The following is a 12,787-nucleotide window of genomic DNA, read 5'->3' on the forward strand; positions in this document are numbered from 1 at the left end:
CAGTCCCATTTTAAGCAAGCTTAAAATAAGCCCATGGTATACTCAGGAATGTTTCTCCATTATGTGGTGTGTATCAAAATAACCACATAACTCCGTGATTTCTTTTTTCTCCTTCAGTGAGGGGAAAATAGTTAAAGTCCTTTGTTTTGATATACATGCACATTTCCATAACGCAGTTCTCAAACATGCGAGAAGAGGTGGTACCTGCATGTATGTCCTAGTTTGCTAACAGCAACTCGACCGACTTGCACTGCAGGGCCGACAGAACATCTCCCCCGACAAGATCCCGTGGGCAGCGCTGAAGACCCTCATGGCGCAGTCCATCTACGGAGGACGCATCGACAATGAGTTTGACCAGCGTCTGCTCAACACGTTCCTGGACCGCATCTTCACCACCAGCAGCTTTGACAGCGAGTTTAAACTGGCTATCAGGGTGGACGGACACAAGGACATCAAGATGCCTGATGGCATCCGGTCAGTGAAGAGTCGGCTTTAAATCTGCCCTGACTGCTGGCTCCTTGGTGAAAATGATGGTAGTTTGGAGTCCAGCAGGATGTTCTACCTGTCTCAGTAATTGTGTGTTTGACCTGTAGACGGGAGGAGTTCATACACTGGGTGGAGATGCTCCCTGACACCCAGACCCCATCCTGGCTTGGGCTTCCTAGCAACGCTGAGCGAGTTCTGCTCACCACTCAGGGTAAAGTCCCATTCCAGCTGTCGCCTGGGGCAGCTCTCATTCTCATTCATCTCTGTTCCCTTGACGTTTTTCCATGGTGCTCTGTACTGTTCTGTTTTTTCTTTTAATGGGTCTTGTTTTTCAGGCTTAATCCTCACGATACAACTTTTTTGTTTTTTTAATCTCCTCCATTCTGCTTTAACAGAGCACATCTTTCTCTATGTATGGTGCCTTCTGTCCATCTCATTAACAGGTTGAATTAACTGAAAGTTATGGCAAGTTTACTGATAGTTCAGGGGTCTCCGGTCTGTGGATGTTGGAACTGTATGCAGAGATGAGTAGGCCAGTGAAATGCAGTCAGAATAGATGACCCGGCGTAGGTGTCATTGGCCGTGCATGTGACTGCATGGCCACACCAGACACTTGCGCTAAACATGATGCTGCTTCTGACCATACATATCAATGGGTGTGTTCTGCTAATAGCAGTGGGTGGGGGAGGTCTCCTCAGCCTCCAGCAGCTGTATTTCACCACCATCATGTCACCTGATGGCCCTCCGCTTCCCGCTTTCAGTGTTTCTCCATCCCATCCTGTTTCTTGTCTTTTTTCACTTGGTTCCTACCCAACTTACCCCCCCTTGGTTCCCACCCAACTTTACCCTACTTTATTGTAACACATGGTCACTAATAATTTTTGGCAGTATATTTTGGAGTACTTGGAGTATATGATAGTATATTTAATATATTTTGGAGTATAATTTTTTTTTTCAATTTTGTTAAATTAATTTGTTCTGCGTGACTGACAAATTGCCTGGGTAGTTTTTGATTACTGCATTACTTTAATCATTTTATCCTTACCGTTTTGTTTGTGACTGATCATTAGAGGTTTTTTGTTTTGCATTAATTTTGTCTTCCCCCCCCCCCCCCCCCGGGACTCCCTGCCGACACCCTCCCATGTACCCATCCCAACCCATCTGCTTGCGTGCCTCAGGCACTGACATGATGGGTAAGATGCTGAAAATGCAGATGTTAGAGGATGAGGACGACCTGGCCTATGAGACAGAGAAGAAACAGCGCACCAGCTCGTCGTCCGATAACCAGCCCGCCTGGATGAGGACACTGCACACCACCGCGTGCAACTGGCTGCAGCTCATCCCGCAGTTGGTCAGCCCTCTCAAGCGCACGGTGGAAAACATCAAGGTGAGGGGGACCAGCACCACCTGGAGGTCTGGAGGCTTTGCTGTTTCCTGGCAAAAAATAGAGAAAATCCCAGAGGTCACACACATGTCCTGAGGATACCCCGGGCAAAATGCTTCAAAAATTGTGCCTGAGACAGTAAAACCAGCATGGATGTATGCAGGTGAATATAGAGGTATAATTTGTTTTTTAATTATTATTGTGTTGATGTCCTTCTGTTGTCTTGTGGCTGCACCATCTGCCGTAGGACCCTCTGTTCCGCTTCTTCGAGCGGGAGGTGAAGATGGGAGCCCGGATGCTGCAGGATGTCCGTCAGGATCTCACCGACGTGGTGCAGGTGTGCGAGGGCAAAAAGAAGCAGACCAACGTCCTGCGCTCACTCATCAATGACCTCGTCAAAGGTGACCTCTGCTGCAGTTTCACTGGAACTACAGTAAAACTGGTCTAAGTCGCCGGCTTGTAACTCGTCAATGTGCACAAGTCGACGCTCAAGCAAAAGTCCCAATTTTTCCTAATGATGTTTCCTTTAAAATTCCTTGTGTAAATCGCCGCTTTTAAGTCGTCAAATTCCCTTAGTCGTCACCTAAATCCCGGCCCCGAACAACACAAATGAATGGATTTTCCTACCTGTAAGTCGACACCCCAATGGCTGCATTCCCGCCGCCTGCTTGTTACCACGGCAATGTAGAAACGGGGAATCCCCACCTATCGCACTAGTCGCTTCCTGGTCTTAAGTCTCGCGTGTATAGTGCGGTGTAGTAGAGGTATGGTGTTATATTTACTAGTCGGCAAAACGACGAGATAGACATAAGTCGCCGAAGTGTCAACTTAGGTGCATCTCGTCAATTCTCTAAGTCGTCACTTTTAAGATGGTCCCGCGAGTGTCGACTTAGACCGCTTTTACTGTATACTGCCGTGCATCTTAGAGACCAGGACGTCCCCTTCTGCACCTGCTCTTGTCTCCAAACTACTTGGTCTTGCTCTTCTTGCAGTGTTAGCATACTTGCTAACGTTGCGCTGCTAATCCTCCCCCAGGTATCCTGCCTCACAGCTGGTCTCGCTACACGGTCCCCACCTCCATGACGGTCATCCAGTGGGTGGCCGACTTCAGCGAGCGCATTAAGCAGCTGCAGCAGATCTCTCAGGCGGCAGCGACAGGTGGCGCCAAAGAGCTGAAGGTGAGCTGATGCTACCTCAGGCAAGAGATTGGGGGGGGAAGCGAGGGAGCAGGGAGGAATTCCAGTCCTGAATCGATGGATCTGGACATACACCATGGTCTGGTTACAGCTAAAGGGCAGCTGTTTTGGGGATGGTGGTCATACTACACCTGGAATCACAAGGAGAAAAGCTGCAGTTTCTGTTGAATAGTTTTAACTAACATTGATCTTTTTCTAGAACATCCATGTGTGTCTGGGCAGCCTGTTTGTGCCTGAGGCCTATATCACTGCCACCCGGCAGTACGTGGCCCAGGCCAACAGCTGGTCCCTGGAGGAGCTCTGCCTAGAGGTCAACGTCACCACCTCCCAGGGGGCCGCGCTGGACGCTTGCAGCTTCGGCATCAAAGGTGGGACGACAGTGCCAACAAAACGCGGCTTAGCATGAGGCCTGCTGATCAGAGCGCTTTCCTCTTCCTGGCATTTTCCACCCGGGCATGTGTTAACTTCTCCCACATCCCCAACAGGCCTGAAGCTGCAAGGAGCCACCTGCACCAACAACAAGCTGTCCCTGTCGACAGCCATCTCCACCGAGCTGCCACTCACCCAGCTGCGCTGGCTCAAGCAGAGCAGTGCTGAGAAGAGGAACATGGTGAGCTTCACCCGTATAACACTTTCAGCGACACATTACAATGAAACGAACATGGACTCCAAGTTACAAATGCATGGACTTGCACACAGTTTCTGGATGGGGTGGACACTTAACCTAAATTGCCCATTGAGAAGACAACCAACTGTATTATTGGGCAAACAGTCCTAACTTGTTAATGCTGGCTGTTTATTCTGGATTAATGTTTTCACTTCCCTGCACAGGTGACTCTGCCCGTGTACCTCAACTTCACCCGAACGGACCTGATCTTCACAGTGGATTTCGACATCGCCACCAAGGAAGACCCACACAACTTCTATGAGCGGGGGGTGGCCGTATTGTGCACAGAGTAGAGGGAGTGCCTCACGTAAACTAATAGCTCGCTACTGCTTACTCATTGCATGAATTATAGCATAGAAATATGAAAACTAGATGCTTAACTGTATGTGTAAGAAAAAGTCATTGAAGGAAAGGAAGGTTTGAGAATGTGGTATAGCGGAATGTGCTTGTTACAGCAGAGATGGAGGATTTTAAAGAAGGAATCTGTATGTATTTTTATGGAGGAAAGGAAGCTGCTTGGTATTGTCATGCATAATAAATTGCCCTGAATTACTTCCATGATGTAGTTCTCTGCTTTGCATTGTGTTCACATGGTGACGTACATGTAGCTCTGGACAAACTGCGCATGATCTGTTCACTAGCATCCACTTTAAACGCCAACATAGATGTTTTTGATGAGCGTTGGGGTAGTTTGCGAACCCTACAGACTATTTACAAGGTAATAATACTGTTACATACATGTAAATGCGTGTGCACACTTGTCTCGAATTGAAAATCTCAGGCCAGCCAGCTGACCAAAGTTGGCGACCTTGTGACTCGCTCGCTGAATTTGTAAAACACAGATGGACACAAACCTCACTACTGTGGTACGTGTGCAGGGAATATGAGAATAATTAATTTATTATTCTAAATATGACACACTGTGCGCATGCGCAAAGTATGCGTCTTCACGGAAGAACTATGAATGTTTTCGTATCCGCATACGCAGTGTGGATATGCAAGTGTTGCACTTGGACAAGTATGAACCAGCCTTTACAGGATATTCATTTTTGTCATGGTGAGCCTGTCCTACAAGGCATTGGGTGCAAGACAGGGGTACTGGGGGTTAATCCTCAGTAGGGAAACTGGACAGTTTAGACACTAATTTACTTTTTTGGCCTGTGGGAGGGGAATGTGCATAATTATACAGAATGGGGCATGAATCCAACATGTAACTTCAAGGCTACGATGGATTTCAAATGTTTATTGTTATGTACAAAGTACAATGAAATTCTTACTTGAATGCCTTCTTGCAGACTATAACAATCAACATGCAACAATACCATAAACAGTCAACGAAGAGTGTTATATCACAATAAACTGTACAGTATATACAAACTAAGAAACACTAACACACAGGATATAAGGTATTAGTAGATCACAGCAATAAGCCAGTATTGAAATGTCACAGTGAAATATTGCAATAAGGTGTATGTAGAGTAGAGTGAAACACAGTGAGCAGCAAAGTGACCATGCAGAGAAGCAATGTCAAATGCAGCAGATAACTTCAATACTCATACTAACATACAATGACACTATAATTATAACGGTAAAATAACTAAAAATGAAGAGAACTGGAGAAATAATTCTAGTCTAGAACGACTGCACCAATAACCAGTTATCAGTATGAAACATAAGTAGTCTTATTGCAGTGGTAAAAAAGCTTTCCCTAAATTGAGTGACTAATTTGATGGTCAGGAGTCATTTACCAGGAAAGAGAAACGTCCTAAAGCTGGATTTCTGGGGTCCTAGATTGTGCAGCCTGCTTTTCTGATTTAGCACATGGTATAAATATCCTGGATTGCTGGAAGCTCTGTGCCAATGATTTTTTTAGCTGTTTTCACAACCCTTTGTAGAGCTTTCATGGTCTCTCTAGAACAGCTGCCATACCAGGATGTAATACATCCAGTCAGGAGGTTATGCTATAGAAGTTACCCTAGCACTGTATTAGGTATCCAAGCTTTTCTCAGGTATCTAAGAAAGTGAAGCCATCGGTGGGCCTTCTTGATAGCTCTTGTGTGCTCTTTCCACTTGAGGTCATCAGTGAGTTACCCCCAGGAATTTGATGCTGTTGACTCTCTCCATATAACATCCTCTGATGTAAATGGGGACATGTGCTACATCTCATCTGTGAAAGTCAATGGCTCCTTGGTCTTGCTGATATTCAGAGACAGGTCGTTGTCATGGCAAAAATGTAAAAGTCTGTGAAGAGCGGCGTTCAAAATGTTGCCATGAGAGACAGGTTAGTACTGGCCAATGAACCACAATCCAAGAAGACTATATGCTTTGCACCCTTGTTGATGAATGGTGACCCAGCATATCCAGAGAATGATTTTCATTTTATCATAGCTTTATCATAGTTAGGTGTTATCGAGACAGTTTGATGGCAACTCCATGCTGTACTGGGAACTGAGAAGGATAGCTGCGAAGACTCTGAGGGCAGATAAGGAGGCATTCGTTAGAGGAATCTGTGAGCAAGTGACACACCATCTATGGTCTAGTGACCCACATCCTGCTTACAGATGAATCGAAGCATTTCTGCACATCCGAATCTGTTCCTCAGGGTGTCGCGGTCAGGGCAGATGATGAAATGGTCCTTATGGATGACATTGCAGTTGTGGCCTGCAGGGCTGGCTACTTTGAGCAGCTCTTTAAAGCTGATCCTCCAGCTAGGACATTGGACATCTTTGGGTCCACAGTTCTTGAGGCTGATCCTCTGGTTAGCTGTGAACCACCCAATCTCACTGAGTTTGCACAGGTGGTGAACCAGCTAGGGGTAGGGAAGGTCACAGGGATCACTGGTGCCTGGGGTGAACTGTTGATTTTTGCAAAACGCGTAACACAGTTGATTGAGTTGCCCTGTGGGACATCCTGAGACTTTGCAGGAATCCCCCCAAAGTTGCTGGACGTCATGGCCAGCCTGTACACTGACACTGTGAGTGCTGTGCTGAGTGGAGGCAGAACCTCTGTGTTCTTCCCAGTTGACTGTGGGGTTCGTATGGGGTATGTTCTTGCTCCTACTTTGTTCAATGCTTGTATGGTCGTGGGGTCCAGCAGCTGTGAGGCATCTGTTGGTGAGAAAGATTCATTGATCATAACCAAGCTGTGATCTTTGCAGAGTCATTGGAGCCTCTCATTGGGGGTCTCAAGACAGTGAGTAAGGAGTCTGAGTGTCTTGGCTTATTAGTGTCCTAAATAAAAACCAAGATCCAAGCCTTTAATAACTTCTTAGGCACAACCACCAGCAGTATGTCTGTCTGCAGAGAGCATATCGACTGCGTTGAGAGGTTCACTTACCTGAGCAGTGACATTCATGTCTCTGGTGACACTTTCTATGAAATCAGTAGATGGATTGGAGAGTATGGGGGTCATGAGGTCACTGGAAAACAGTTTGTAGCACTCCTGATATCTTTGTAAGAGGACAAAGTCTTTAGAGTCCTGGTGCTCCCTGTTTTGCTGTATGGTCCGGTGACCTGAGATGAAGACTGGACTTCTTTGGTAGTGTCTCTCTTTGGAGAATCCTTGGGTATCGCTGGTTTGACTTTGTGTTAAATAAGCGGTTGCTCACAGAGTCCTGAATGAGGCACATTACCAGCATTGTGAGGGAATGTCAGTTACAGAACTATGGCCATATGGCATGTTTCCATGAGGGTGATACAGCTTGCAGTATCCTCATTGCTGAGGACCTGAGTGGCTGGACCAGGCCAAAGGAATGCCCACGTAACACCTGGCTGCAGCAGATTGACAGCCTTTTCCAGACTGTGTGTCGGCTTGGGGGGTTGTCAACTGGGATCCCGAGGTGTTTCGTTGTGTGGTGGGTGCGGCAGTACATTGTACCAGTGCATACTAACCAACCTGATCTGATCTTGGTGTTCAGGATGATTTTCTATGCAACTTATGTCCGTATCCTTCAATTTATGCAATGAGAGTGTAGCTGCAAACACCTGTAATCTACATGCACCTTTTCCCAATTAAGAGGACCTGCACAACGTCTGCTTCCAATGGTTGTACTTGGGTACTGAGAAGCTACTTGTCCCCATTTCCCAAGGAATGCAAAAACTTAACTATGCAGTAAATCAGCTCCGAATATTTAATCAAGAACAAGAAAGTGACCACAGCAAAACACAAAAATTAGGGGACTTTCACTCTTTCGCCATCATATTGGCAACACCCTTAACATCACAAATAGAAACCTATCTTTGCACAACCATCAGTGAATGGTTTAATTTTTAAATGGACTTATTTGCCTCACTGACAATAATCCACATAAGTCAGTGTTAACAAGATTCAAACTAACCTTGCTTTATATTCATAATTAACAATGTTAGCTATCAATGTTAAATTATTAAAATTAGCAATATGAATAATCCAAATGCCAATCATGAATATATTAACTAGTACAAACTTGAATACAAATTAAATAGATGACTTCATAAAGCATCTTTTCATTAATCAATGAGACGTCAAACACTATCAGTAGATATATTCCACCCTTAATGAAAAGAATCATCCAAAAGGGCACATACACAGTTTTCATTAAACGGTAATCATATAGTTCCTTCTGTACCATACAAAATGTAGTTATTTTCCAAAAGTAAATGTCTAATTCATGTGCAGTATATTAATACTGAGCTACAATAAATGGAGCAACTGTGTCTATATCTACCTAATAATAATCCACTGACTGCACAGCTACTCTAATTTGTCTGCAGTCAGCTCCTAAGAAGTGTACTTAGTATCAGAATACACCTTAAAATAGCAACTAGACCAAATTAACTTTTGCACAGAAATGATACCAATAATGGACATTTAAAGTGCAATGTTTATTTACATACCACAGCAAATATTTACATTCACCATGACAGACAAAATTCAAAACTGTGGGTGAACAAACTTATGTACATGGAGGGGGAGAAAAGTAAGCACTGAAGGTACACTAGTGCTTCTTCAGTCCAGCAGCTAAGATTCGTCCTTCCTTAGATTGTCCTGTGCAAGTGAGCAAGTGTGACTAGTCAATAGCAGGACATTAGCATGTAAGATGCATACTGCCAGTGACCAGTGAACACTGTTGGCTTGGCTGTGCTTTTTTGTCTAAGCAGGTATTATACCCACTCGTCAAGACCGTGAGCGGTTTTTAAATGGGTCTGAAGGATTTGCCAGGGAAAAAACAAACCTCTCTATCCCTTTCTTGGGCTGGCTCACAGCGATAGTGGGCCCAGTTCCATGTCCACAACACGCTGCCTCTTCCTTAGGCCACGCTCCCCCACCTCAGCTCCGGGGAGACATGATTTACGTTTGGGAAACATCTCAAGAAAGGAAGGGCTCTCTCCACGCTGTCTGTAAAGTCCGGTCTGGCGGGATGGACTCCCAAGTAGCCCGAGAGGGGTTGCCCCCATGTAGGAAATTGCAGGTGTGCAGAGCGGCGATTCAGTGTGCACACCAGAGTCTGCAGGTGTCTCTACGCCAATCTGGGGCATTGCGGCCCGTGGGGACAGGAGGCCAGGGTCACCCATGAGTACTTCAGAGTCACTGGATGACTTCATCTGAACATCTGCAGGGGGCAGTGCCACCACGTTAGGCCTGGCCACACACTTCCTAGCTTCTTTAGGGAATGAAGCAAAACTGGTATTCCCTCTGCGACACCTGCTCCGGAGCTTGGAAACTCCCTGCCTCAGCATTCGAGGCTCATCATCTGACATCTCAGAGTCTTCTGAACTCCCGTCATATGGGTCCAGGGACTGGAATGATACAAGTATGTCACAAGGCACCCTTAGGATAGACACACACCAGGGATACAGCACTGACCATTACCCAGCAAGAATGTGAATGAGCAGATGTGGATAGTTGAGTATAAAGGAGTCACAGTCAAAGAGTACTCAACTAGTTGGTAGAAAGAAAATCTTGGTCTGGATTTTCTCTTTATCCATCTCTGATTACTGGGGTCACAAAAAAGGCAGTCTAATCTAATCAGAGGCTCATTCCCACTCACGATTAGATGGTGCCGCCCTGCTGGCTTCTGTGCACACGTCAGCATTTTCCGGGGAGGTCCACTCTTGTGTCTAGTAGAGACACGTCCCTACACATAAAATGACAGGTTGTACCCCTATAAGCCATTACAGGACTTGATTTCTGTGCCTAAGACAGTAGGGCTGATATTATTGTTATTATAATAACAATCATAGGGGGGGGGGGGGAATCACTAAATGTACTGTAAACAATCAGAAATGAGGACCAGTAAGTTCATTTTATACTTCTAATGCACAGACGAACACTATGAGTTTACACACAACCTGAAGTATTTTATCTCAAAACCAAACACTCTTTTCAAATCACAAGGCAGTCAGTACATAAATACTACCAAGCATTTATTGCACACTACAGCATCAAATTGAACACACTACCAGGCAAAACTGTTCCTGGCACGTAGAGAAACATGTTTACTGTGGAAATGGTCTGTCGCATGTTGAGTTGCAAAATTGGAAACAAACTGCACAAGTCTATGGTACAAAAAAAAAAAAAAAAAAACTTGCCCAGCAAAAACATTTCCAGTATTCGGCACGCCAAAAACTTACTATAAAGGACAGAAAAATAAATTCCAAAAGGCGCATTATAGTAAAATGCAGAACAACTGCCAAACCAAAGTCAAGGAAGAATTCTACTTCATCATGTCTCTGTTGTTTAGTTTTTCAAAAAGGGTGACTCACATATTCTGTCAAACTAAGTTAATACTATTTTAAGTTTTGTCAAATGAGTAACTGATTGGATTATGTTTCTCTACTGAAACCATACCTTGCTGCTTGTGTCAGACCACCTTGGACTCGTGTCTGACCCTGAATCGGTACTGGATTCCACTTTACACATCTCCTGGGACAAAAGAAGCAGAATTAAACAATTGACAACAAAGTGTACTTTACACATAATATAACTTGAAGCATAATTATTTTTGGAAAAAACAAATACAAAAACCTGACAGGCTTACAGCTGTGAACTAGAACATCTTTAATCTAAATTATTAGTGGGTACATAATGTGACTTTAAACGAATCATCTTGGCCCATTATTTCAGGATTTTTGTCTTAAACTTGAAGCAGGTTATTGTATTACTCAAAACCATTTTCAGTAATACTTAACTTGGCAGAGCACAAATACAGTATTATGCTATTACTTATGTATTAACTGACCACAGACTAAGTGTTAGTTACATACTGATCTCATGTTAATTCATCATTAATGAATCGTGATGCACGTTTCATCTCAAGCGGTTGCTATATTTTTTACTATCTGTTAATTCGGTAAACCTTCCTGAACTACTGAAGGACCAAGTAAGGAATAACAAGTTTATACTGATCTCATATCTGTTCATCATTAATGAATCATGATGCAGCTTTTATCCCATGCAGTTACTCTATTTGTTACTATATCTGTTAATTCTGTAAACCTTTGTGAACTACTGAAGGAACTGCTGAAGGAACAAGTAATGAATAAAACAAGAGAAATACTTATCTCGTGTTTGTTCATCATTAATGAATTGTGACGCATCTTTTATCTCAAGTAGCAACTATATTTGTTCATAATTTGTACTTCAATAGTAACTGAGTTACTACTGAAATATTTGTGACCGTCAAATAAAGTGTTACCCCATTTTCTTACCATATATTTGAAAGCTAGTCTATCCACGCTGCTGGAGCATCTCTGAGCATCTTTACAGTCACGAAATCCTGCAAACAAGATGACAAGTTCACATAGCATAACAAGTAAGATATAAACAATTCACTAGCGTCTCCAATCATCCTTAAATGACAAGGGAGAATTTAGGATAATTTTGCCAGTTATGCGCCTAAAACTTGTCGAGGTTGAATTAAAAAATTACTTTCGAAATGTTGAGATATTATTTTACCACCATCTAGTGCACGAAAAGGTACATCTTTTATGTTTTCCCGTTGATGAAACATAAATGACGACATATACATTTTGCCATTTTTTATAAAGGGTGATTGAAACGAAGTAAGAAAATCTGTCGCGCACACACACAATGTTTTCCCTACTTCTTTCGTATTCCTCCATACAAGAAAGTAAATAGCACACTCCCTCAGTGACTCCACGTTGTAAAGTGTGAAATAAGCGATTATAATCAGTATGAATTTTGAATCTGTACAAGGATACACTTGCATTGCCAAACGCACATTTCTCACACAGCCCTTTAATGCCACGATCCCCGCACCTGCGACCCCCAGACTTAACGCCCTTTTTAACCAAACACTTCGACTGCCAGCTAATCAAGCGTTAACATGACACGTCCCGCTTGAAAACATTACAATATATTTCCAAATACGATTACCTTAAAAAAGCAAACTGACTACAACTACATAAAACCTGACCTAACGGCCGTTTTTATATTGTAAAAGGAGCTTGAACAATTCCGGGTAAAGAAAAAAAACGATGACATATTTCTTATGTCATAGAACAGAAACAAAATGTAAAAAATATTTTTAAAGTACTGCTTCTGCAAGAAGAGAATGTCAAGGGTCGCTGAGCTCAGAATAAGTGCCCTAAACATTAAAATGAGAAAATACATCTAATTTCTTTTACCTTGCAGCGTCTGTTCCTGCCTCCTTTTTTTTCGTCTGGTCGACATTCTGCAGTTCGCACGTCTCTCCGTTTTGCTGCCCCCTCAGGGCTAATAAAGAACACGCGCAGAAATTTAGCCCATTAATTATATACGCTAAATTGTTATATTCCAGGTTTTATTTCCAATAATGCAATAAGACTTTAGTATTGCCTGTGCAGGGGGTTTTCTTACGTATTAATAGCTGTTTTAGTTATATAGTATAGATAATCCTATTGACCCATGCTTTGGGGTTTAAGCTCCGTCCCACCCCATCCCTGACCAGGATAGATGTTTTGAAGGTGGATGGAGTACAGAATATCAGGCTAGATATTAGCAGGCCTTACCTTGTACATCTACAAACTGAATAGTCTAAGTGGCATGAGGCTCAATAGCCAGTTTTTACTGTGT

General features: G+C 43.5%; 2 protein-coding genes across 7 annotated transcripts in view; one reads left to right on the forward strand and one right to left on the reverse strand.

Annotated features, from left to right (window-relative positions):
• dync1h1 (dynein, cytoplasmic 1, heavy chain 1) overlaps positions 1–4,294 on the forward strand; it is a 33,356-nt gene extending 29,062 nt beyond the window's left edge. For both annotated transcript variants that reach the window (XM_023828515.2, XM_023828516.2), the window contains exons 71-78: positions 257–474; positions 594–697; positions 1,665–1,873; positions 2,118–2,271; positions 2,906–3,048; positions 3,266–3,434; positions 3,552–3,676; positions 3,898–4,294. In XM_023828515.2, coding sequence (XP_023684283.1) covers positions 257–474; positions 594–697; positions 1,665–1,873; positions 2,118–2,271; positions 2,906–3,048; positions 3,266–3,434; positions 3,552–3,676; positions 3,898–4,026 — 1,251 coding nt within the window. In that variant the 3' untranslated portion in view covers positions 4,027–4,294. The remainder of the gene's footprint in view (positions 1–256; positions 475–593; positions 698–1,664; positions 1,874–2,117; positions 2,272–2,905; positions 3,049–3,265; positions 3,435–3,551; positions 3,677–3,897) is intronic.
• A 4,282-nt stretch (positions 4,295–8,576) lies between these two features.
• Positions 8,577–12,440, reverse strand: LOC111852491 (uncharacterized). 5 transcript variants are annotated; one of them, XR_011982587.1, is made up of 5 exons: positions 11,955–12,059; positions 11,422–11,489; positions 10,562–10,636; positions 9,762–9,848; positions 8,577–9,510 (listed from the first exon to the last, which is right to left on the reverse strand). XR_011982587.1 is itself a non-coding variant. In XM_023828484.2 (5 exons), exons 1-5 carry the CDS (start codon positions 12,404–12,406, stop codon positions 8,971–8,973), a joined length of 813 nt encoding a protein of 270 aa, XP_023684252.1. In that variant the 5' UTR covers positions 12,407–12,440; the 3' UTR covers positions 8,577–8,970. The 5 variants fall into 5 exon arrangements, 4 of the variants coding, with proteins under 4 accessions (XP_023684252.1, XP_023684251.1, XP_023684254.1 ...); XM_023828484.2 differs by lacking the exon at positions 11,955–12,059 and adding an exon at positions 12,361–12,440 and having other exon boundaries at positions 10,562–10,633; XM_023828483.2 differs by lacking the exon at positions 11,955–12,059 and adding an exon at positions 12,361–12,440.
• Positions 12,441–12,787: the final 347 nt, after the last annotated feature.

Source organism: Paramormyrops kingsleyae, chromosome 14 (assembly GCF_048594095.1).
Source record: "Paramormyrops kingsleyae isolate MSU_618 chromosome 14, PKINGS_0.4, whole genome shotgun sequence".
Classification (NCBI taxonomy): domain Eukaryota; kingdom Metazoa; phylum Chordata; class Actinopteri; order Osteoglossiformes; family Mormyridae; genus Paramormyrops; species Paramormyrops kingsleyae.